Source organism: Bos indicus, chromosome 4, assembly GCF_029378745.1.
Source record: "Bos indicus isolate NIAB-ARS_2022 breed Sahiwal x Tharparkar chromosome 4, NIAB-ARS_B.indTharparkar_mat_pri_1.0, whole genome shotgun sequence".
NCBI classification, from domain to species: Eukaryota; Metazoa; Chordata; class Mammalia; order Artiodactyla; family Bovidae; genus Bos; species Bos indicus.
In genome coordinates, this window is record NC_091763.1 from 31,056,707 (window position 1) to 31,083,771 (window position 27,065).

The 27,065-nt window shown below is 43.8% G+C and overlaps 1 protein-coding gene across 3 annotated transcripts in view; it reads right to left on the reverse strand.

The window, feature by feature from the left end:
* Window positions 1–27,065, reverse strand: part of CDCA7L (cell division cycle associated 7 like) — a 211,159-nt gene that overhangs the window by 38,562 nt on the left and 145,532 nt on the right. The window contains exon 1 of one of the 3 annotated variants that reach the window (XM_070787586.1): window positions 4,507–4,998. The exons of 1 other annotated variant lie outside the window; for it this stretch is intronic. In XM_070787586.1, the coding sequence (XP_070643687.1) occupies window positions 4,507–4,530 (24 nt within the window). In that variant the 5' untranslated portion in view covers window positions 4,531–4,998. Of the gene's footprint in view, window positions 1–4,506; window positions 4,999–27,065 lie in introns of those variants that run through there. One more of the 3 variants, XM_019958530.2, reaches the window with a different exon arrangement.

A 27,065-nucleotide genomic window follows, 5' to 3' on the forward strand; every position in this document is an offset into this window, starting at 1 on the left:
GACCGAGTTCTGATTCAGCTCTTTCACACTAGGCTCCTCCAAGCACATCAGTCTATTAGCCTTATCTTTAAAATGCAGATAATGCAACCTACTTCACATCACCACAGTGAGGATGAAATCTGTTAATGTTAAGTACCTAGCACAGCACGACTTTCCTTGGAGGGTGGGGAGAAAGATGACTCTTAAGGTCTTCTCCTACCCCCCAAACTGAAGGCTGCCAAGGTCTCCCAGCTCAGAGCAGGAGCCAGTTGAACTCTGTCCAAGAGCCAAGGAGCTCCAGAGTGATCTCTGACTGGGTCCTGGGAAAGAAGAGTGTTTTAGGCGTCTCTGTTTCTTCCACCAGAAGTGACGTAATGCTTAGCACCCAGCAGCCACTAAAAGAACTAAGCCAGTCAGGGGGACTTCGCTCATCCGCTGATGTTTATGATGGCAGAAAACCATCAACTACTTGAACCAAAATTCTGGCCTCTTTCACTGTGGGACTTCACAACCTACTTCTCTGCTCTCTACATAGGGCATTTACTACAATAGAAGAAAACTATCCTGGCATGTTAACTTCAGTTATATGCCAAGTATGCCTCTGAATGGTCCTATCTAAAAACTCCTACAGACCACTGCTTTTCAAAAAGAAAAAGAAAACAATCCCACAAATATTTTATCTCTATTCCTCCCCAGGGCTTCCCTGGTGGCTTGAATGGTAAAGAATCCACCTGCAAAGTGGGAGACTTGGGTTCAATCCCTGGGCAGGGAAGATCCCCTGGAGGAGGGCATGGCAACCCACTCTAGTATTCTTGCCTGGAGAATTCTTATGGACAGAGGAGCCTGGCGGGCTACAGTCCATGGAGTTGCAAAGAGTTGGACATGACCGAGCAACTAAGCACAGCACATTCTTCCCCGAGCAGCCTGTCTCAATTCCATTTTGATGCATAAAGCTATGTCCTTCACAAATCAAAACTGTATCTTGGAGGTAAAAATTCTATACTGTGGTTCACAGAGTAATAAGAGAATGCTTAAGGGCAGTTTAAAATCAGCATGCCTACGCGACTCTATCTGAATGACCTTTCCTTACTTTACTGCACTGTTCCTGAACTGTTTTAAGTCACACAAGTATCTTTCGGTCTTCTGTCCCATACACCTGACCGAATTGAAACTGCTGTGCTGAGGTTTCTCCCAACCACTGAGAATTCAGCTCTTTTGTTGAGGGGAGGTCAGCAGTACATCGAAAGGAAGAACAAGTGGCCTTTTAAACACGGGATTATTAAAATGACAGATCATTGTGCAGGTCTTCTAAGACGTCATAACTGACCGCCCTCTGTGACCAGTTTCCGGGGCTCTGGGCACATGTTTTAAGTCAGAGGATCAGATGAGTAAGTACACTTTGTGGCTGTGAGATCACCATCAGAAAAATTCCTGTGGGGAGGGAGGTGGGAGGGGACACATATGTCTATGGCCGATTCATACTGATGTATGGCAAAAAACCATTCAGATCAGATCAGATCAGTCGCTCAGTCGTGTCCGACTCTTTGCGACCCCATGAATCGCAGCACGCCAGGCTTCCCTGTCCATCACCAACTCCCAGAGTTCACTCAGACTCACGTCCATCGAGTCAGTGATGCCATCCAGCCATCTCATCCTCTGTCGTCCCCTTCTCCTCCTGCTCCCAATCCCTCCCAGCATCAGAGTCTTTTCCAATGAGTCAACTCTTCCCATGAGGTGGCCAAAGTACTGGAGTTTCAGCTTTAGCATCATTCCTTCCAAAGAAATCCCAGGGCTGATCTCCATGATAGTATAATTATCCTCCTTAAAATGAATACATAAATTTTTAAAAAAGATAAATTCCTTTCCTCATCCAGACAGCATGCTCATGCAATACATAAGAACATTTAGAATTATTTCCTTCTCTAAGGATCCCACAGGCACCCCAGTGCTAGAAGAGAGCAAAAAGATCACACCAACATTCAGGACCTCCCAGTCAGTCAGTTCAGTCACTCAGTCGTGTCCGACTCTTTGCGACCCCATGGACTGCAGCATGCCAGGCTTCCCTGTCCATCACCAACCCCCAGAGACTACTCAAACTCATGACCGTTGCGTCGGTGATGCCATCCAACCGTTTCATCCTCTGTTGTCCCCTTCTCCTCCTGCCTTCAATCTTACCCAGCATCAGGGTCTTTTCCAACGAGTCAGTTCTTTGACTCCCAGGCTCTCTGCAAGAAAGCCGAGGCGGTCCCACCCTCCAGCTCCTGCCAGCTTCTCTGCTGAGTGCTCTCAGTAAGGGACCATCCCCTAGGCTTTACTGGGCATCATTCCCATCACTCAATACAAAAGCACAAAGACACAGTGGTCAGCCCAACAAGGACTAGGTGTGATCACTGTCAAAGGACATCAAATCTGACACACTGGTGAAGTCGCAGAAAAGCAGAGGCTAGAAGGGGGTCCACAGACTTTAAACAAATGTCTTGTCTCCTCCCTGCCTACTTCCCTTTACTCAGAACACTGGGCCTAAGCTGCTTTCTTTACTGAAGCCCCTTCCAGCTCTGCACTTTGCAAGGGATGGAAATTATCTGCTGCACATGTGGGATTAAAACCCGCTGCACACTGGGCTGAGCCTCCCTTCAGGGTGTGCTGGAGTGCCCACCTTGCTCCTCTGTGCAAGAGGTGGGGGTACAGGGAAGAGCCACATGAATTCAACACCTTGCTGGGCCTGAAATGTCCATTAAGTGCTTTTATTCGCAGTCACCCGGTAGAATCATTCTCCACTCAGATAAGACTATAATATGCTCACACTTAAACTATGATGAACACTTCCACTGAAAAATATCCTAACACATCTTAATTTGCACTGCCAATTAGGAGGTCTTCTGAGATGGAGGGGAAAAAAAAAACAAACTTGATCATATTACAAAAAGTAACTTGCCCTAATGGGTGCATAACAGCTCTGATATAATTGGTGGCTTACCTCCACCTGTACACGTGGTTAAATAGTATTAACACTATGGAAAATTAGCCTCATTATTTGACAGTAAAGTGTTCATTTCCAAGTACACATTCTGGGACATTTAAAATTTCCTAAGCAGGAATTGTTATGTTGCACCACCAGAACAACAGGTCTTAGAAAGGATACACCATCAAGATACATTTTCTGACGAAATTCACAAGGGGCTGGAAGCGCCTTACAGAAGGGCTTAAATCCTGGAGAAACCCAAACCTCCTAAAAGCCTAGGATACTAATTGTATAGTGAGGGCCAGCGGTAAACATAAAAACATTAACCAGGCCTGTCCCACCCCTTCTTGAGTTAGTTTTCCTTGTTTTTAATACCTCCCTTCATTGGAGAAGTTTAAAAATACTCCTCAAAAACGTTCACATCAGTAGATTTTTCTCAAGTGTCCACTTTCAGGAAGCCTTTCAGAAATCATCAAATGGCCATAGTGACCATCGGTGGCGCGACTGTGCGGCCAGACCCAGGCAGGTGGCAGCGTCAGGGCTCAGGTACCACCTTCCACGTCAGGTCTGCCAATTCTAGGAGAGGCCCAGTCCCCAGGTGGAGAAAGGAAGTGAACACCAGCCCAAGGTAAGGAGGAAGCAGTGAAAGAGGTGTTCACAAAGGCAAGAAAACCCCAAGCCTCACACAAAGCATCTTTCGGGATCTCAGGAGCCACTTCCTTCCCTTTCTAAAACTTTTATTTTTAGTACATTTGAAAAAATTTTTGCTGCTTACCTCTGAATAAAATCTGTGTATTCGTTACTAGAAAGTAGAGAAAAGCGTTTTTTACAAAGTCAAAAAGAAAACTGAAGCGAAGGCTACTTTGCCACCACCCATTGTAACACTTGGAACCTTGATAATGAAAATTTTAAGAAAGACCTAGTTAAAACCACGATGGGTAACTAGGGTGTTGCTGTATATATGATTTGGATCTTGGGGCTTTTTGTTTTTGAACCTGGACTAATGACGGTGCCAGTTCCCCCAAACAGTTAACAAGTTCCTTGAAAACAATTACAAAAATTCTAGAACAAATACAAAAGCCATTCCTTACAAACTCCATTATCCAAGTTGAACTGCCTAATCCTCGACTGCTTTTTTTGTTTTAGAAAATTACACTTAAACTTATTTAACTCCGTACCAATCCCAGAGAGTGGGGTGCGCGCACAGAAAAAGCTTCCCCCTCCCCGTCCCACGAGCACTGCAAATGCAGTCGCGGAGTCCCTGCGGCCTCGCAGCCGGCACTGCCCTCCAGTGCGTCCACTCCGGGGGCTCCCGGCCGCAGCAGCACGGCCTGCGACCCCGGAGGTCCCACCCGAGACGGCGGTGAGCGCCCGCGTGGGGCGCACCCGGCCTCTCCGTGCCCCGAGAACACCCGTCACCCACCGCACACACCTGCGGGGCACGCCCGCTCCACAACCAGGCAGCCGAGGGCCACGTTTCCAGCCCAAGGCGGGGAGCAGAGCCAGGCGCAAAGACAAGGCAGACGTGGGCGCGTCCGGACTGCGGCGGGCGGCCAGACCCTCACCTGCGAGCGAGTCGCCAACGCCATCCTTCCCTACGGGACTCCGGCCTCCTCCCAGCACGCGGCCACGGGAACCTGGCTCTCCAGGGGCCCGGCGCACGGAGAACGCCCGCGGCCGCGTTGCACGCTCGCCCCGCCCGGAGCTCCGGCGGGCCGGGGGAGGGGCGCACTCGGCGCCCGGGACAGGGGGAGCGCCCCGCGCCGCTCACTCGCCCCGCCGCGCCCGCCCGCGAGCTTCCGCTTACACAACCCAAACTTCGCGACCGACGGATTTCGCTTCTCAGGCGGCGCAAGAAGGGCTGCAGCCGGGGGCCACCGAGGTGGCTGCCAATCTGGGGGCGCCGGGCTCCCCCCTGCAGCGGAGGGAGGGAGTGGAGCCGTCCGGCCGGGTTTCGCGCGGGAGAAATGAGAGGGGGCAGTCCCGGCGCAGCCTCCAGCTGGCACGCCCGACTGCGGCGCCCGCCAGATCTTTGCACGGTTTATTCCAGGTAGTACCCTGGAGCGCAGAGCCTCTGAAGCAACGAGTGTCTCAGAGCAGGGAAAGCATTTTAGGGCTGCCTCAGAACTTGTTTGGTTTCACAGTTGTAAAGGGGCGGGGTTCCGACGCCTCTCAAAACATTGGCTTCAGGGCTCACTTCACAAGACCGGTAACCCAGGCCCCTGAGGGTCGGCAACTGCAAGCCTCCCTGGAACTTCAGACGGCCCGTTCTATACCACTGTACCTGTAGGCCTTGCTGCCCCACTAGACACTTTTACAGGTCAGGAAGACTGACAGATATTGCCTGAGCAGTTACTACTGTGTGTCAGGCGCTGTGTACACAAGCTGGGACAAAAAACAGGCCCCTGCTCTGTTGGAGTTTACAGGCAGGGAGCCAGCCACTGACCGTGATATAAATGTAGTAATGATGTAATTATAATTTGATTAATAATGAATCCACTTTAGTGATTATTAACCTTTACTTAATAATAATGGTGATAATTTCAATAATAGTGATGCAAATAAATGTAAATGTGTTGTTACAATAGATGCCAGAAGTGAAAGGTAAGTGGTTCTATGGTCGTGTAAAATAGGGGGACTTAATTTGGCTAAGGTCAGGGAAGACTAGAGTTGAAGTATGGAGAGAGAAGAATTAAGCTGGTAGATGTTTTGGAAGCCTTGAAACAGGTATTAGGGAAGGTGGTGGATAAATTTTCCTGAAGTCATAGCAGGTTTTACCACAAAGCTTCTCTAAATAGTTGACTCTACAGATGTTTTGTTTTAATGTGTACTTTTTGACCTTCCTACACTGTTGGTGGGAATGTAAATTGGTGCAGTCACTACAAACGGTGGTATGAAGGTTCCTTTGAAAACTAAAAATAGAATAACTGTATGATCCAGCAGTCCCATTCCTGGACATATATCTGGAGAAAATTCTAATTCAAAGAGATACATGCTCCCCAGTGTTCACTGAAGCAGTATTTACAATAGTCAAGACATGTAAGTAACCTAAATGTTCCTTGACAGATGAATGGATAATGTAGTATTTATATACAATGGAACAATACTAAGCCATAAAAAGAACAAAATAATGCCATTTGCAGCAACATGGATGGACCTAGAGATGATCATACTAAGTGAAGTCAGACAGAGACAAACATCATGTTATCATTTATATGTGGAATCTTAAAAAATGATACAAATGAACTTATGTACAAAACAAACGGATTCACAGACAGAAAAACTTACAGTTACCAAAGGGGAAAGGGGGGATAAATTAGTAGGAATTTAACAGATACACACTCAGTTCAGTTCAGTTACTCAGTCGTGTCCAACTCTTTGTGACCCCATGAAGCGCAGCACGCCAGGCCTCCCTGTCCATCACCAACTCCCGGAGTTCACTCAGACTCACGTTCATCGAGGCAGTAATGCCATCCAGCCATCTCATCCTCTGTCGTCCCCTTCTCCTCCTGCCCCCAAGCCCTCCCAGCATCAGAGTCTTTTCCAATGAGTCAACTCTTCACATGAGATGGCCAAAGTACTGGAGTTTCAGCTTTAGCATCTTTCCTTCCAAAGAAATCCCAGGGCTGATCTTCAGAATGGCCAGGGTGGATCTCCTTGCAGTCCAAAGGACTCTCAAGAGTCTTCTCCAACACCACAGTTCAAAAGCATCCATTCTTCGGCGCTCAGCCTTCTTCACAGTCCAAATCTCACATCCATACATGACCACAGGAAAAACCATAGCCTTCACTAGACAGACCTTTGTTAGCAAAGTAATGTCTCTGCTTTCGAATATGCTGTCTAGGTTGGTCATAACTTTCCTTCCAAGGAGTAAGCGTCTTTTCATTTCATGGCTGCAATCACCATCTGCAGTGATTTTGGAGCCCCCAAAAATAAAGTTTGACACTGTTTCCACTGTTTCCCCATCTATTGCCCATGAAGTGATGGGACTGGATGCCATGATCTTTGTTTTCTGAATGTTGAGCTTTAAGCCAACTTTTTCACTCTCTACCTTCACTTTCATCAAGAGGCTTTTTAGTTCCTCTTCACTTTCTGCCATAAGGGTGGTGTCATCTGCATATCTGAGGTTACTGATATTTCTCCTGGCAATGATACACACTACTACATAAAAAATAGATAACCAACAAGGACCTACTGTATAGCACTGGGAACTGTATCCAATACCTTGTAATACCCTATAATGAAAAGATATGTAGACAGATTTATATATGGATATACCTGAATCATTTTGCCTACACCTGAGACTAACACATCATAAATCAACTATACTTCAATTTTTAATAAGGAAGGAAAAAATACTGTATTTGGAGGGGGAAAAAACCCCACAACTCCCCAGACTGTAGAAATCCCAAAGTTGTTACTTTGGGATTTATCCTTTTTTACTTGGAATAATCAAGTTTTTATATACTAGTGCTAAGACTAAATCACATTTGTGATAGCAGAAAATCTATGGACTTGAGGCAGCTACAGGTCTGTTGAGTCCATTAAGTTTCCAGGTGATTCTAATGAACAGGTATATTTGAGAACCATTGCTCTAGTCTAGCTTGGCCTTTGCACAGTGAGGTCTTAAGATCAACAGTATCAGTATCACCTGAGCTCTGGCAAAGAAATCCAAATTAGTGGGCCTCACCTCATTACTGTATTACAAACTCTGGGGGTGGGGCCCAGCAATCTGAGTTATGCTCACGTTCAGTTGATTCTGATCCTTATTTAAAGAACCATAATGGTTATAATCTAAGTCAACTGCTGGGTGACTTTAGAACTAATCATTGAGCTTCCTTTTTTTTAATCTGTAAAATGGGGATACTGCATATCTGCCCAATCCATGCAACAGTATTTCTACAAAAATGAATACATGTAGTATCAGATGTGATCGTATTTTGAAAAGGCTAGGGTGGTGGACAGTTGTGAAGAGTATCAGTAGTGATAATCCTGCCATTTATTGAATACCACGTTCTAGGAACTATTTATGCCATATTTCACTCAGTCATCGCTACAAACATCTGATGTACATAATCCTATCCTCATTTTTCAAATGAGCAAACAGGCTTTGAGGGTTTAAAAAACCTTGCTCAAGGTGACCTAGCAGAGCCGAGTTAGAACTCGGATGAGCTTTATATGCCTCTCTTTGCCTTTATTCGGGTAGCCTGGTGCTCTGGAGAGGGTGAGTAATGGCAATAAAACAAATTTACATTTGAATTAAGGAAATAGGAATGAGGTTCCTTACGTACTATCATCCCAATCTACTGATTTACTGTGCCTGTGACTCTGGTTTATTCTCCCCATTTGTTTCTGAAATTTTTTTTTCATTGAAAGGTCACTTTTAGTAAGTTTTAGCAAAAATAATCAATGAGCAATCGCTAATAAGAATTGGAGTTTTATTTGAGTCAAACTGAAAGACTACAGCCTGGAAGCTCGTTTCCCAGATTACTCTGAGAAATTGCTCTGGAGAAGCAGGGGTTTTTTAGTCAGTTTTAAATTTTGTCAGAACAAAGAACAAACTTTAAGTCAATCAGGAATACACCTCTCCAAGGTTTCAAATAAACCAGACCAGCACGCACACATATACAGCACGCACAGAATGGCCTTGGCACCTAAGAAGGAAGTCTCTATCAAGTGAGTCCTAGCATTGGCATTCCAGGATGAAGGGCGTTTAATCCTTATTTTTAACATGGGTGTTCTTTACTTCAGGTCAAGGTATCCTTTTCATTGATAAGTTAAACAGTTACAATCTATGTTTGATAGGCCACAAACAGGCTATTTTAGTTAGCATAAAATTCAAGTTAACTCATTTATAAGCCAGAATGACTTCCCCATACCTCAATATGTGAAATTTTCTTTCATCACATATACTCCTGCACTCTTTACAAGAGTCTTCTTCCCCTCACCCCACCCCACCCCCTTGTCTCTCTGTTCCAAAGTCCACACATGGTCAGGACATTAACATGGCTAAATTGTCCCATGTGGTAACTCTCAGCTGATAATCTGATCACCTTGTCTTTCATGGCTTTTGACAGTGACCTACTTATCACATCTGGATTCTTCTACAACTGTTGAGTGCAAATGAGTTCCTGACCTTGCTAACTGGAGCCCAGCCCTGGAAAATTTCTGACAGCATAAAATTCAAGGTCTCATCTTAAGACTTAAATAATGAAAACAATAACCACAAATTCCCAGTTGGGTTCAGGAGACAGACTACAGCACAACCTTTCTGACAGTTACTTCCAAAGTAAATCCCAACTGTCTATGAAATGGTCAAGAGGCCACCTACTCTGAAAGCAGGTTGAATACGGCTTGTTAACAGAATGTCATTTTGCAGGCATAGCCTTACCACACTCCTCTACTGAACACAAGATGCACTGTTTCAATCAGACTCTGACCAAAGAAGCTAAATGTTATATTTTGAGGCAAGTTTTTTGTTTGTTTTTTAAGAAAAGCAACATACCAGCCCCCTTGTCTCTTTTCTACAATTGTTCCCTCTCCATCCCTCCTCTCCACTTTCTTCCTAAACTCTCCAAATTGTCAGGCACTTTATCTACCAGAGCTTACAGTTCTCCACAGGGCTCAAGAAAGGCTGAGAGGATTTCTTACGTAAAGAGAAATCATTTTTGCAATTCCTTAGCAAAGTTCAAAGATGTGATGGCCAGAAGCTACTATACTTGATTCTCGAAATACACTTACCCCATTGTTGGAAGAAAAATGAAGCAATCAAACAGAAACCAAGATAACAATAATAATAAACTGTGGAGGTCTACTTTCTCAGAAACTGCTTATGTTCTATAGGCTATTAGTGCCTGAAATGTACTCATGGCCTAAAAACCATGTTCTAAGAAAAGGTAAAAAAGTGTCTATATTACACCAAAAAGGGAATTCAGCCACAAGGTAGAAACTGAAGAGGAAGGCAATCCAAGCAGACCATTTACTTGGTATCATAAATTTATCTTTTGCTTTCTACTACTCCCATTAAAGGGAAAAAAGGAATCTGCTGTATGACCCAGGGCTCAAACCGGGGTTGATAACAACCTAGAGGGGTGGAATGGTGAGGGAGGTGGGAGGGATGTTCAAGCGGGAGGGAACATGGGTAAAGTTATAGCTGATTCATGTTGATAGAAACCAATGCAGTACCGTAAAGCAATTATCCTTCACTTAAAAATCAAAAAGAAAAAAGGGCGGGACAAACTAAACTACTGAAATGCATTAGGCAAAAGTCACAGGCTAAAATCAGCAGTTCTGAAGTTTAACTTCTGAGTAAAACTGTAAGTGCTTGAAAGTGTTTAAGTGTCTTTAACCCTCATCAGATCTTTTAACTAAAACCCTGGAATTGAGCCAAGTCCTTTGTGGTAATAGCCCCTGCTCCAGCATCTTGATTGCCCAACATGGCTGCTGAGCAACCCCATTCCAGATCTCAGCAGGCATCTGGTCACTGGAGATCTCTTAACAACCACTCCCTCTCCCACTTAGAGCTTCAAATAAACACTGAGATTATTATAGGCTCACATTGAAGGGGTTCACAACAGAACATCCCAAATATGTCACTTAGGCATATTGATTATTTTGAATTAAAGTCATTTGAGAAAAAGCCAGTCCAAGAAGAACAAGCTGACCCTCCTTTGTTCCCCTGAGAGCAGAAAACAAAACTCCCACAGGAAGGAGTCCTCCCCACTCAAAGGAGGGAGGGCGTCTTACACAGAGATAGGGAAAGGGCAGAGGAAGCTGTGTAAACAAACTCTTGTTACTTCTTCATTAGTCTGCTACTCTAAGCCCAAACCCTTTTGTCAAATCTTCATAACTGATTCTTCACCTAAAAAGGTATATAATAGCCTGCTTCAGTCACTTCTGCTGTGCCATACCCATGAGACCTACATACATAAAAAATTAAGTTTGGGTTTTTGTTGTCCTGTTAATTTGTCTTGTGTCAATTTAATGATTATACCAGCCAAAAGAACCAAAAGCAACAGAAGAGAAATTTCCCTTCCCTGCAACATGCAGTTGTAAGAAATAATTCAGAGAGATTCTATGTACCTTTTGCCCAATTTCTCCTAACAGTAACATTTTGAGAAACTATAGTACACTGTCCCATCCCGGATACAGTTCACTAATCCAACTCCGATTTCCCCAGCTTGACCTGCACCTGTGTGTGTGTGTTTAGACCTATACAGTTTTATAACACGTACAGATTTGTGCATCCGCCACCACCACAGTCAAAATACTGAGCACTTCTAACACCACAAAGATCTGTCATGTGGCCCTTTTATAACCAGGTCCTCCTCATATCCACCTATCCCCCACCCATACCCTGACTTCCTTCCCCTGATAACCACTAATCTATTCGCCATTTCTAAAATGTTATAATTTCAAAAATGTTACATAACCTTTTGGAGAACAGTATGTCAGCTTTTGCAATTAGCTTGTCAAATTCAGCACAATTCTCTGGGGATTAATCCAAACAGTCAGATCAGATCAGATCAGATCAGTCGCTCTGTCGTGTCCGACTCTTTGCAACCCCATGAATTGCAGCACGCCAGGCCTCCCTGTCCATCACCAACTCCCGGAGTTCACTCAGACTCACGTCCATCGAGTCAGTGATGCCATCCAGCCATCTCATCCTCTGTCATCCCCTTCTCCTCTTGCCCCCAATCCCTCCCAGCATCAGAGTCTTTTCCAATGAGTCAACTCTTCGCATGAGGTGGCCAAAGTACTGGAGTTTCAGCTTTAGCATCATTCCTTCCAAAGAAATCCCAGGGCTGATCTCCTTCAGAATGGACTGGTTGGATCTCCTTACAGTCCAAGGGACTCTCAAGAGTCTTCTCCAACACCACAGTTCAAAAGCATCAATACTTCGGCGCTCAGCCTTCTTCACAGTCCAACTCTCACATCCATACATGACCAGAGGAAAAACCATAGCCTTGACTAGACGGACCTTTGTTGGCAAAGTAATGTCTCTGCTTTTGAATATGCTATCTAGGTTGGTCATAACTTTCCTTCCAAGGAGTAAGCGTCTTTTAATTTCATGGCTGCAGTCACCATCTGCAGTGATTTTGGAGCCCAGAAAAATAAAGTCTGACACTCTTTCCACTGTTTCCCCATGTATTTCCCATGAAGTGATGGGACCGGATGCCATGATCTTCGTTTTCTGAATGTTGAGCTTTAAGCCAACATTTTCACTCTCCACCTTCACTTTCATCAAGAGGCTTTTGAGTTCCTTTTCACTTTCTGCCATAAGGGTGGTGTCATCTGCATATCTGAGGTTATTGATATTTCTCCTGGCAATCTTGAGTCCAGCTTGTGCTTCTTCCAGTCCAGCGTTTCTCATGATGTACTCTGCATATAAGTTAAATAAACAGGGTGACAATATACAGCCTTGACATACTCCTTTTCCTATTTGGAACCAGTCTGTTGTTCCATGTCCAGTTCTAACTGTTGCTTCCTGACCTGCATACAAATTTCTCAAGAGGCAGATCAGGTGGTCTGGTATTCCCATCTCTTTCAGAATTTTCCACAGTTTATTGTGATCCACACAGTCAAAGGCTTTGGCATAGTCAATAAAGCAGAAATAGATGTTTTTCTGGAACTCTCTTGCTTTTTCAATGATCCAGCAGATGTTGGCGATTTGATCTCTGGTTCCTCTGCCTTTTCTAAAACCAGCTTGAACATCAGGAAGTTCACGGTTCACATATTGCTGAAGCCTGGCTTGAAGAATTTTGAGCATTACTTTACTAGCGTGTGAGCTGAGTGTAATTGTGCGGTAGTTTGAGCATTCTTTGGCATTGCCTTTCTTCGGGATTGGAATGACAACTGACCTTTTCCAGTCCTGTGGCCACTGCTGAGTTTTCCAAATTTGCTGGCATATTGACTGCAGCACTTTCACAGCATCATCTTTCAGGATTTGGAATAGCTCAACTGGAATTCTATCACCTCCGCTAGCTTTGTTCATAGTGATGCTTTCTAAGGCCCACTTGACTTCACGTTCCAGGATGTCTGGCTCTAGGTCAGTGATCACAGCATCGTGATTATCTGGGTTGTGAAGCTATCAAACAGTCTGCTTCTTTTTATTTCTGAGTAGTAGTCCGTGGTATGTACATACCACAGGTTTTAACCATTCACCTGTGGAAAGACATCTGGGCTGACTTTAGTTTGGAGGTATTGCAGATAAGGCTGCTATGAACATTTATGTGAACGCAGTTTTCATTTCTCTGAAATAAATGCCCAGGAGTACTCTCACTGGGTCCTGTGGTACCTACAAGTTTAGTTCTATATGAAACTGACAGACATTTCCAGACCAGCTGTACCACTTCACACTCCTGCCAGGACTGGGTGAGTGATCCAATTTCCTCTCCAGGATCCGATACTCTGTTCCAAATGCATCTTCTGCATTTGGTGTTGTCATTTTTTTTTTTTTTAAACCATTCTGAGAGGTGTATAGTGATGTCTCAGTGTGGTTTTAATTTGCATTTCCCTGATGGCTAATGATATTGAACATGTTTTATGTACTTATTTGTCATCTTTATATCCTCTTTGATAGTGTCAGTTTGTGTCTTTTGCCCATTCTCTAGACTGTTTTTCTTACTATTGCATTGTGAGATTCATTTTATGTTTTAGATACTAGTCTTTTATCAGATATGTGGTGTGCAAATATTTTCTGCCAGTCTTTATTTTTCCATTCTCTTCACATATGATTTCACAGAGCAAAAGTTTTTTGTTTTGATGAGGTTTATCACATTTTTTCTAAAACATTCATAATTCTTCATTTTGCATGTCAGTCTGCAATCCATTTTGCATTCATTTTTGTATACGGTGTGGGATTTAGGTCAAGGTTCATCTTTATCCTCCTATAATACCCAATGGCTTAAGCACAAGTTGATAAAAAGGCTATCCCTCTTCCATTGAATAGCTTTTGCATCTTTGTCAAAAGTCAGTTGAGCATGCGTGTGTCAGTCTATTTCTGGGTCTTTATTCCATTGAGATCTCTCTACCAGTATCACACTATATACTCAAGCATATAGTAAAGGCCTTAGTATGAAGAGTGATTCCTCCCATTGTATTTATCTTTGTCAAGATTGTTTTAACTATTCTAAGGTCTGTGCCTTTCCATATAAATTTTAAAATAAGCTTACCTATATCAACATAAAGTGTTGCTAGAATTTTGATAGGAAATGCACTAAGCCTACAGATTCATTAGGGGAGAGTTGATATGGCGACCAAGCAGGCTGGCTTAAGAGTTAAGGATTAGGAAACATGAAGATGTAGAAACAAAGACTAACTGTTGAGCAGGGGAAATGGCAACAATTTATACTATAAACCAGTCACACAATGGAGTCACCACACTCCCAGTTCCCTGGAAGATAACGGATAAAGATCAGATACACATTCCTAAGCTGTTTTTACAGCAATCGGGAAGCAGACCTCCACAAATGAAAACTGCTGACCACATGCACAGAGACTGGTGATGCTCGAGACTTCACCTTGATGCCGGCCAATCTGAGAATTATGCATGAGGTCACTGCCTTTAAAATCTCCGTCTCCCAGTTGGCAACTTGGAGATGGTCTTGGACATTAGTCCACCATCTCCCCAGGTTGCTGGCCTCCTGAATACAGCAACTTCTCCTTTTCCACCAACACTTGTCTCTTGAGTATTGGCCTTGAGCAGTGAGCAGCTGAGCTTGGCTTCATTACCAGCCTCATCCAATTACAGCATCTTCAATATGTTGGCTCTTTCTGTCCATGATCAAGTTTCATCTCTCCATTTACTTGTCTTCTTTTGATTTCCTCCATCAGCATTTTGTAATTTTCAGCATATAGATCCTATACATATTTTTAAGTGTACACCTAAGTATTTTCTTTGCAGCAACTGTAAATAGTATTTATAAGTGGTTTTTAATTTCAGCTTCCATATGTTCACTTCTACCAATAGAAATGCAATTGATTTTTGTATGTTGCTCTGTTATTTCTGTTGTTTAAAACTACCCAGGCTATAGTATTTCACAATGGCAGCCTGAGCTGACTAACACTGGATATGTGCCAGGGACACTCTAGGAGGGACAGGCTTCTACTACACATGGCCAGCCCACACCACCATGAAAAATCAATGGTGGTACATCTTGTTCTAAGGACCAAAAAAAGAAATCAAAAGAAGTGTGATTCACTTTTTATACGCTCAAGATAGTACTATCAGCAGCTGGAGTGATTTCCAGCCAGGATTTCCATAACACGCCATGATAAGAAAGTGAGACAGTCTTCCTTGATCAGAGAATGCCACCCAATAGGAGGCAGTGTGAAGCCCAGAAGGAAAGAGGTTTACCTAGACCATCAGGCCTGGAGATACCCAGGGTGTTAATTTTCACGTTAGTGTGCCTAAGAACCACCTGAGACACTTATTCAAAAGGCAGACGTCAGCCCTGCCCTTTAAGATTTAGATTCAGTAGGTCTGGCGTTAGGCTGACCGACCACCCCCGATTTGTCCAGGACTATCCTGGTTTTAACATTAAAATCATACTATTTGGGACACCTCTCAGTTTTGGGTCTCCCTACTTGTGTAGACCAGGGATCTGCATATTTAACAAGAATTCTAGTAGCTTTCGTACAGAAAACCCACAGACTATACTTTGAGAAACTCTTGACCTAATTTTTACCAGGTAGGAGAAGATGTCGTTAAAGTGCACCTATGGCCATAAAATGATTGAAATAATGTCATCTGTAGAGATTATCCTATTAAGTGAAGTCTGTCAGAAAGAGAAAGACAAGTATCACATCACTTACACGTGGAATCTAAAAAATGTTACAAATGAACCTACCTACAAAACAGAAATAGACTCAGGAACATAGAACAGAAATGTATGATAGCCAAAGAGGAATAAATTAGGAGTTTGGGATTAACATACACACACCATTATATATAAAATAAACAACAAGGACCTACTACATAGGACAGGAAACTATACTCAATATCTAGTAGTATCTATAATGGAAAAGAATCTTTAAAAGAATGTATATTATATATGTGTGTGTATATAATATATACATAACTGAATTACTTTGTTTATACAACACCTGAAATCAACACAACACTGTAAATCAACTATATTTCAATAATTCTTTTTTAAATTTTAAAAAATAAAGTGACCTGTGAAAAGAATTTGCTGGATTTTAAATACACTTTTGAGCCTAAACCGTGGAGAGTAAGATATCAAGTTAAACATTTAAGTATAAAAAATCCAGCAGACTTTAGTCCCCGATGCCCCTCTTTCTGCAATGTTCCATCCCTCACGTTCACTGGTTACTTTCACATCTGCCTTCTTTCACTTCTGGAGACCACTGCCTTGCTCTCCACCCTTATTCCTACCACCATTCTTGCTGACATCAACATCCAAGTATTCTGCTCCTTCACATCCCCACATCCTGTGTCAGTCAGAGTCTGGTCAGGAAATGGGAACCATGCCAGTTATTTGACAGAAAGAATTCAATATTTAGAGTTGTTAGCTAAGTGTAGAATTTTTAACAAGGAAACTGGAAAGGAGACAAGAGAATACTAAGGTATCACAGAGACCTCAATTGCAGGAGGCAGCTACCATCCCTAGGTCAGGGTGAAGACAAGGGAGGGGCTAGGACTGTAAGAGATTAGGCCCAAAGAGGAGGGCCTCAAGAGGTGAAGCCACATCTCTGAAGAGCAGTGTTGCCTGGCTGACGCTGGTGTCTCTGAGATGCGCTCAATGAAGCCGGTTCTGCAAGTGCAGGAAACACTCAAACTGAACTCTACTACTATGGGAAGGAACTGCTGCCTGGGTGAAGAAACACTGTTGCCATAAGAGTGATGTAAACAGGAAGAAGCAAGCCTCTCATTCCTCCCCCAGCCTTACTCACTCTCTCTAGACTCCTCTCATGGCAGAATGTTCAGTTCAATTCAGTCACTCAGTCGTGTCTGACTCTTTGTACCCCCATGGACTGCAGCACGCCAGGCCTCCCTGTCCATCACCAACTCCCAGAGTTTACTCAAAGTCATGTCCATTGAGTTGGTGATACCATCCAGCCATCTCATCCTCCATCGTCCCCTTCTCCTCCCACCTTCAATCTTTCCCAGCATCAGGGTCTTTTCCAGTGAGTCAGTTCTTTGCATCAGGTGGCCAAAGTATTGAAGTTTCAGCTTCAGCATCAGTCCTTCCAATGAATATTCAGGACTGATCTCCTTTAGGATTGACTGATTGGATCTCCTTGCAGTCCAAGGGACTCTCAAAGAGTCTTCTCCAACACCACAGTTCAAAAGCATCAATTCTCAGCTTTCTTTATAGTCCAACTCTCACATCCATACATGACTACTGGAAAAACCATAGCCTTGACTAGATGGACCTTTGTTGGCAAAGTAATGTCTCTGCTTTTTAATATGCTGTCGAGGTTGGTCATAACTTTTCTTCCAAGAAGTGTCGTTTAATTTCATGGCTGCAGTCACCATCTGCAGTGATTCTGGAGCCCAGAAAAATAAAGTCTGTCACTGTTTCCACTGTTTCCCCATCCATTTGCCATGAAGTGATGGGACGAGATGCCTGATCTTAGTTTTCTGAATGTTGAGCTTTAAGCTAACTTTTTCACTCTCCTCTTTCACTTTCATCAAGAGGCTCTTTAGTTCTTCTTCACTTTCTGCCGTAAGGGTGGTGTCATCTGCATATCAGAGAAGGAAATGGCAACCTACTCAAGTATACTTTCCTAGAGAATTCTGTGCAAAGAGGAGCCTGGTGGGCTGCTGTCCATAGGGTGGCATAGAGTTAGACACGACTGAAGTGACTTAGCATGCATGCATGCATGCATTGGAGAAGAAAGTGGCAACCCACTCCAGTATTCTTGCCTGGAGAATCCCAGGGATGGAGGAGCCTGGTGGGGTTGCACAGAGTCGGACACGACTGAAGCGACTTAGCAGCAGTAGCATCTGCATAGCTAAGGTTATTGATATTTGTCCTGGCAATCTTGATTACAGCTTGTGCTTCTTCCAGCCCAGCGTTTCTCATGATGTACTCTGCATATAAGTTAAATACGTAGGGTGACAATATACAGCCTTGACATACTCCTTTCCCTATTTGGAACCAGTCTGTTGTTCCATGTCCAGTTCTAACTGTTGGCAGCGTGTAACAGGGAGCTATTTGGCAAAGCAAAAAATGATTTGCAAAGTCCCAGCCCTAGCATCCCAGGGAAAGTATGTAAGGTGAGTCTGGAGCTAAAAGGCAGTGGCTTAATAACTGTGCATCTCCGTGACACTTCCTTCCACCTCACCTTGGTCACTCTTTCCCACAATCATACACTTGAGCTTGTCATCACAAATACCGGCATCACCTCTGAAGTAATAATTCCAAGCATCTCACCCTCTGACAGTTACCTCCAACACCTAGAGCTCACCAGCTCTAATACTCCTTTCTCAGCATCACTCTGGCCTCTTTCAACCTTCACTCTATTGGCCCTGATAGGGCTGTCACATCCATCTTCCTATGTGCTCATTTTCCTCCTTAGACAGCCTGGATTCCACGACACATTAGTCACCCCCTTAACTTTGACTTCCGGGATTTTCTCTCCTGTGTCCCACTTGCCCATCAAAGTGTCATCTCTAATAATGTGCAAACATTCCACTACGTCATGCCTGCATGAAAGTAGCTGAATATTATCTAGTTTCACTTGAATTCCAAAACCATAGATTTCAAACAGGCTCTCAATATTCCTCAACCATCTGATCATATCTTCCGTGTGTGTTTACTTCCCTCCCTTCCCAAATACTAGTTCACACTTAGAACTTCTCTTTCTCCTGCAATCTCATTCACACTATGCCCCTATCACTGTCAGCTAATGACCTTTTTTCACATTTAATGGCAAAAAATAGATAAACAATCTTATGAGAGCTCCCACAAGATAGACCAGCCTAGTGTATCAGAGCCTAAAGTGTGAGACATGACCCTGATTCTATCAAAGATCAGCCCCTCTGCTTGGGCCCTGGCATTCATCTCTTCTCTTCCTCCCCAGGACTCTATTTCTACGATTCTCCCCTCCCCATCTCCAATAATCAATTGCTCTCTAGAATCTAAGTGGACTGAAACAGCCACGTAACTGCAACAAAGAGGGAAGGAGGGAAAGACAGAAGGAAGGGAGGGAGGGGAAAAGAGAGAGGGAGAAAGGATGGATATAGGGAGGGAGGGAGAGAAAAAGAAAGGAAGGATGGCAGGCAGGCAGGAAAACCTTCCGTGAGCCCACAGTCCCCTACCAGACCCTGTTCGTCCTTGACAACAAAACCTTCAGTCAGGGTTGCCTGGAGTAGCTAGACCTAGTCCTGCTCAGTCAGGAACCCAGACTAATTGGGCTTCAGTCAACATTAACAAGGTTATCCATGTTGTCAATAACATCGTCATTTCTTGCCTTTATCATTCACGGCCTCTCAAAAGCAGTGGGCTCAACTGGCCACATCTCTTCTCTCTTTTCTGAAATTCCCTCTTCTCTGATCCTTTATCTACTTGGCAACTCCTGCTCAGTCTCCTTTGCTGTCTCTGCTTCTCCTGTTTGACCTCTAAACCCTGGATGCCCACAGTTGAACCCTGGGACCACTTTCCTGACTGATTTAATCTCTTTCTCTAATCAACCTTGTCCACTGGCTCCTAATTTATATATTCAATCATCTGGTTTTTCATCTCACCTTGGATTTTTTTCAAATTTCATTTCCCAATTGTCTCTTGCTAGTTATACAGAAGTGCAAATGATTTTTGTATATTGACTCTACCCTGAAATCTTGTTAAACACACTAGTTGTAGGAATTTTTGTAAAATGTTGTTAGCTTTTCTATCTGTATAATCATGGCATCTATAGATGACCACACATTTGTTCTTTCTTACTAATCTTTATGATATACGTGATAAGTAATAACCAAATGGAAGCTGATGCTAAGTCGCTTCAGTTGTGTCCGACTCTGTGCGACCCCATGGACAACAGCCCACCAGGCTCCTCTGTCCACAGGATTCTCCAGGCAAGAATACTGGAGTGGGTTGCCATTTCCTTCTCCAATGGAAGCTAATATAGCACTATTATAAAGGATAAAAAGCACTGCATTAATTTGTGTCCACAACAAAATACAATAGACTGGGTGACAAACAGCAGAAAGTCATTTCCTCACAGTTCTGGAGGCTAAAAGTCCATGATTAAGCTGTCCACGGAAAAGGCACCCCACTCCAGTACTCTTGCCTGGAAAATCCCATGTACGGAGAAGCCTGGTAGGCTACAGTCCATAGGGTCGCAAAGAGTCGGACATGACTGAGCGACTTCACTTACACTTTTCAAGCTGTCCACAGGCTGGGATTCTCCTGAGACCTCTCTCTCAGATTTGCAGATGACCGCCTGCTCGCTGCGTCTCACACGGTCTTCCTCTGTGCACGGACATGTCTGCCTCCCAAACTCCTCGTTTTATAAGGGTACCAGTCCTGGTAGATTAGGACCCACCCATATAACCACATTTTACCTCAATTAACTTTTTAAAGGCCCTACCTCCAGGCGGTTATATTTTGAGGTACTGTGGATTCAGATTTCAATAGATGGGCACAATTCAGTGCGTAACAAGTACTGCAGGGATTAAGAGAGATTGTATACTCTTGAGAATTTATAATAATCATGTGCTTTTGTGTATCTGTCAAAATAATCTTAAATATATACAAAAATGTTAAGAATTACAAAGATAAATTAACAAATCCTTACTGACACTGATAGGCAATAATGAAACGTGGTATTTGCAGGGTCAAAATCACATCTATCATCTTCTCTAATCTCAATGCAAAAACAAAGTAGAAATCAACAATAGAAAGATAAAGAAACCAAAAACAGAAAAATTTATTTTGAACTTGTGAGTTCAAAATAAAGAGAATATAAAGTATGAAATACCAATAAAAATATCCAGAGCACTGTCGATCACAACTCCGGGGATGCAACTAAAGACAAATTTGGTGAATGCGTACAGCCTAAAAATGCATTAGAATTCAAGACATATTGAACACAGATGAGCTAAGAATTCAAGTTTCAAAAAGAGAAAACAAGAGAGTGAATTCAAGAATTCAAATAGAAGGAAGGAAATAATAAAATAACGAATAAAGTGAACAACAAAGGCAATATAGAAACATCAAGCTGATTCCTGGAAAAGATACATAACTTACACAAGCCTCCACAAGACTGATGCCAACAAGAGAGAAAAGGCACTAATGAACACTGCATACAAAAAAGAAATGGATTTTCCTGAGCCCGACATTTTAAAGTATTTCCTTAAATAGAAGCAGCAAACCGTGAATTTGAGCACGTTTTTCCTGAAGAGCACTGTGGAAAGGTCAGCAGAGAGGCACAAAATTAGACTTCTCGGTTGCCCTGGACTGTCATCAGTGTCTCTCATCCTCCACAAATTCTTCCAGGAGCTCCAGGATTAGGGGAAGGTGCTCTAAGATTGACTGTATCTGCTCTTGTCCTATCTGATCACTTTCTTTTGGCTAGGATTTTGGAATTAAATTGATAAATTATTCTCTCTGTGTGTCTTTGTGTACGGTGTGTGTCTATGTGTGTGTATGATGTGTATCTGTGTGTACAGTGTGTCTCTGTGTGTATGGTGCGGGTGTCTGTGTATACAGTGTGTGTGTGTGGTACGTCTGTGTGTACTGGGTGTGTATCTGTGTGTATGGCGTGGGTCCGTGTGTGTGGTGTGTGTCTATGGTGTGTGTGTCTGTGTGTATGGTGTGCATGTCTGTGTGTATGGTGTGTGTGTGTGTGTGTGTGTGGTGTGTGTCTGTGTGTATGGTATGTGTGTGTGCTGTGTGTGTCTGTGTGTACGGTGTGCGTTGGTGTGTGTGATGTGTGTGTCTATGGTGTGTGTGATGTGTGTGTATGGTGTGTGTGCGGTGTGTGTCAGTGTGTACGGTGTGTGTCTGTGTGTATGGTGAGTGTGTGTACAGTGTGTGTCTGTGTGAAGGGTGTGTGTGTCTGTGTGAAGGGTGTGTGTGTGTGAAGGGTGTGTGTGTTTGTGTATATGGTGTGTGTCTGTGTGTGCGGTGTGTGTCTATGGTGTGTGTGTCTGTGTGTATGGTGTCTGTGTGTGTGGTGTCTGTCGGTATGTACGGTGTGTGTGTCTGTGTGTATAGTGTGTGTGTATATGGTGTGTGTGTCTGTGTGTATGGTGTGTGTTCTGTGTGCGGTGTGTGTTAGTGTGTATGGTGTGTGTATGCTGAGTGTGTGTACAGTGTGTGTCTGTGTGAAGGGTGTGTGTGTGTGTGTGGTGTGTGTCTGTGTGTGCGGTGTGTCTTGGTATGTACGGTGTGTGTGTCTGTGTATGCTGAGTGTGTGTACAGTGTGTGTCTGTGTGAAGGGTGTGTGTCTGTGTTTTGGCTGTATGTTTCCCCTTGGTCTGCAGTTCAGGAAATCTGGTATCCTGCCTGGGACTGGTCTCACTCCCATCCCTCACTTCACCTCGGTTACATTTAGAACCAAAGCAGAGAATGCTGAGGACTCTTGAGAGACAGAACAGCCTTGGTGCCCACAGGGAGTGTTGTGTTAATGTTTTCCCCTAACTCCCAACTGTCTCTGCCCGGTGATTAAAGAGATCTGAGCTGAGGGCAAGGTGACCTCAGACGTGGTTCCCTGGTTTCTCAGAAACACACAGCTGAGGCGGTCTGGGTAACCAAGATCTCTGAAGTCAGTGAAGGACTAAAGTTTGGGCCGGGGACCAGGGGTCTTGACCAGTGTCCGACACCTGAAGCCAAACCAGAAAGAAAAACTGAGGGACCCAGGGCTCCTCAAGCCCCCCCAGACTTCTGATTGGAGACGGCCAGGCAGACACTGGATCATGCCTGATAGGTTTTTACAAGGTGAAAGTGAAAGTGAAGTCGCTCAGTCATGTCCCGACTCTTTGCGACCCCGTGGACCATAGCCTACCAGGATTCTCTATCCAAGGGATTCTCCAGGCAAGAGTACTGGAGGGGGTTGCCATTTCCTTCTCCAGGGGATCTTCCCGACCCAGGGATTGAACCCTGGTCTCTTGCATTGCAGGCAGATGCTTTAACCTCTGAGCCACGAGGGAAGCCCTACCTTTTACAAGGTAGGGAGTGCAAATGGATCTGAGAGATGTTTTAATACATGTACATACATACATAATCAATTTTAAATAACAGGGGTAGATTACAAAGAAAGAATAAAATTTTTTGACTACTGTATTTTTCCTTAAAAAATTAATCACATATATAATACACAAATACACTCTCCTGAAATACTCAAACTATACAGACATAAAGAGAGTCAAACCTTAATGTTCCTCTTCAGTCCTGTTACCCCAGCACTTATCAACTCCCAAAGGGGATCTTGAGCCAGTGGTGTGTGTCTGCCTCATTCTTTTTAGTGCATTTACATATGTGGTACATGATTACTTTTAGGTAGAGTTCCTGTTTTAATGTTTGTGCCTCAACTTCCTGTCCTTTTCAGATTAGAACCTCTGTGCATGTGTGTTAGTTGCTCAGTCATTTCCAGCTCTTTGCCACCCCCAGGACTGAGCTCACCTGGCTCCTCTGTCCATGGGATTCGCCAGGGAAGAATACTAGAGTGGGTTGGCATTCCCTTCTCCAGGAGATCTTCCCAACTCAGGGATCAAACCCAGGTCTTCAGCCCTGCAGACAGATTCTTGACCGTCTGAGCCACCAGGGAAGTGCCCAACCACCAGGGACGACCCTAGCCATCTGTCCTCTTCAGATTAGAGCCACTAGCTTCAGAAAAAAGGGGAGCACCCTTGGAACTGTGTGACTTGGTGAAGCTGCTGGTGTTGTTCAGTTGCTAAGTCGTGTCTGACTCTTTGTGATCCCATGAACTGCGGCATGCCAGGCTTGCCTCTCCTTCGCTGTCTCCCAGAGCTTGCTCAAACTCAAGTCTACCGAGTCGGTGATGCCATCCAACCATCTCATCCTTTGTTGACCCCTTCTCATCCTGCCCTCAATTTTTCCCAGAATCAGGGTTTTTTCCAATGAGTCTATTCTTCCTTCAGGATGGACTGGTTGGATCTGCTTGCAGTCCAAGGTACTCTCAAGAGTCTTCTCCAGCACCACAGTTTGAAAGCATCAATTCTTTGGTGCTCAGCCTTTTTTATGATCCAACTCTCACATCTGTACGTGACTACTTGAAAAACTATAGCTCTGACTCTACGGACCTTTGTTGGCAAAGTAACATCTCTGCTTTTTAATATGTTGTCCAGGTTTGTCATAGCTTTTCTTCCAAGTTGTGTCCTTTAATTTCATGGCTACAGTGATTTTGGAGCCCAAGAAAAGAAAATCTGTCACTGTTTCCACTTTTTTCCCATCTATTTGCCATGAAGAGATGGGTCTGGATGCCATGATGGTGAAGCTGATTGAGGCTTATAAACAGACCTCAAGGGGACAAAGTTTCTGAAGCACTTCTCTATTTGGAAGAGGTGCCTGCTTTCTCAGGGGAAGATTAAAAATTCAGTACTGTTTTGGCAACTTCCTGTGAGTCTTTACTTCAAATCATGAAAAATAATACTACTTTTTAAAAGCCAGCATGTGGTTCAACGTATTTCCTTTTCCCTGGCTCTGCAATCATGGAAGTGCATGTGAAGATGGAATTTCCATCAGCCTTGTAACTGTGATGAGCAGAACTCTATGCCCACCCACAAGAGATCTGTAGCATATGTGAAAAATATGACTCACTGGGGTAAGCAAAACACAACAAAAGCAACAACAAACAAAGAGACTGTGGCTTCCCTCACGGCCTCTCTCTTCCGGATCACTCACTCTGAGGGGAGCTTCCTCACTTTCTGAGGACACTCAGGCAGCTTATGAAGAGGCACTATGGTGAAGTGTGTGGCCAACAGCCTGCGTGGGACAGAGACCCGCCAGCAGCCACAAGGGTGAGCCAGGAGCGGCTTCCCAGAGCTAAGCCTCCAGGTCCCGGCAGCCTTAGCAGAGTGCTAGGGCCTCAGCAACCTCCCAGCTGAGCCACTCCCAGCTTCCTGACCCTCAGAAACGGCATGAGGGAATACATGTTTGCTAAAGACACAAAAGTGGGAGTGACTTGGTATGCAGCAAAACGTAACTGACACAATAAAGCTCTTGGAGGAAAACACAGGCAGAACACTCTTGGACATAAATAACAGAAAGACCCTTTCTGGCCCACCTCCTAGAGTAATGAAAATCAAAACAAAAATACACAAATGGAACCTAACTAAACTTAGAAGCTTTTGCACAGCAAAGGAAACCATGAACAAGACAAGCCCTCGCATGGGAGAAAATATTTGCAAACAAAGTAATGGATAGGGGTTTAATCTCCAAAATATACAGGCAGCTCAGGCAGCTCAATATATTAAAAAAAGTCCAATCCAAAAAAAAAAAAAATGGGCATAAGAGCTAAATAGACATTTCTCCAAAGAAGACATACAGATGGCCAAACACACACATGAAAAGAGGCTCAACATCATTACCTCAAACCCTCTTGCACTACCGATGGAAATGTAAATCTGTACAGCCGCTATAGAGAAGAGTATGGAGAATCCTAAAAAGCTAGAAACAACTAGCACGTGACTCAGCAATATATTGTGCATTTACCACTGCTGCACATATACCCTGAGAAAACCACCATTCAAAAAGATACACCCATCCCAACGTATATTGCAGTAATATTGTCAATAGCCAGGACATGGAAGTGACCTGAAATGTCTATGGACAGATGAATGGATAAAGAATTGGTACCTATACACAATGGAGTATTACTCAGCCATAAAAAGGAATGAAATTGGGGCATTTACAGTGATGTGGATGAATCTAGAGTCTGTCATACAGGGTGAAGCAAGTCAGAAAGAGAAAAACAAATGTAATATATTAACGTATATATATGCAATCTAGAATAATGGTACAGATGAACCTATCTGCAGGGCAGGAATAGAGACTCAGACACAGAGAAGGGACATGTGGGCTCTGAGAGAGGAGAGGAGAGGGTGGGATGAGTCGGGAGGGTACCACTGACATACACACTGCCGTGTGTAAACAGCTAGTGGGAAGCTGCTGTAGAGCACGGAGGCTCAGCTCGGGGCTCTGTGATGACCTGGAGGGACGGGACGGGGGTCGGGAGGGGCTCAAGAGGGAGGAGATATACGTATATGTATAGCTGATTCACTTTGCTGGACAGAGAAACTAACCACACTGTAAAGCAATTATACTCTAATTTACAAAAAAAGTTTCACAACAAATCCAACCCCACTGCCCAAAAAGCATAATACACACAAGCCCCTAACTAATAAACACTAGGGCCCCTATGACTTTTTAAATTAAATTGTAATCTTTTGTAAGTTAATATTTATTGGTGTATAGCTGCTTTACAATGTTGTGCTAGTTTCTGTTGTACTGCAAACTGAATCACCTCTATGTATACTATAAGTCCCTTCTTTTTTGGATTTCCATCCCATTTAGGGGAGCCTCTATGACTTTGGACATAATGGTACTTTTGCCTTTTGAGGGGCCTTTCTCCGAATATTAAGAATTCTATTTGTGACTCAGTTCAGTTCAGTTCAGTCACTCAGTCATGTCCAACTCTTTGAGACCCCATGAATCACAGCACGCCAGGCCTCCCTGTCCATCACCAACTCCCGGAGTTCACTCAGACTCATGTCTATCGAGTCAGTGATGCCATCCAGCCATCTCATCCTCTGTCGTCCCCTTCTTCTCCTGCCCCCAATCCCTCCCAGCATCAGAGTCTTTGCCAATGAGTCAGCTCTTCGCATGAGGTGGCCAAAGTACTGGAGTTTCAGCTTCAGCATCATTCCTTCCAAAGAAATCCCAGGGCTGATCTCCTTCAGAATGGACTGGTTGGATCTCCTTGCAGTCCAAGGGACTCTCAAGAGTCTTCTCCAACACCACAGTTCAAAAGCATCCATTCTTCGGAGCTCAGCCTTCTTCACAGTCCAACTCTCAAACATCCATACATGACCACTGGAAAAACCATAGCCTTGACTAGACAGACCTTTGTTGACAAAGTAACGTCTCTGCTTTTTAATATGCTGTCTAGGTTGGTCATAACTTTCCTTCCA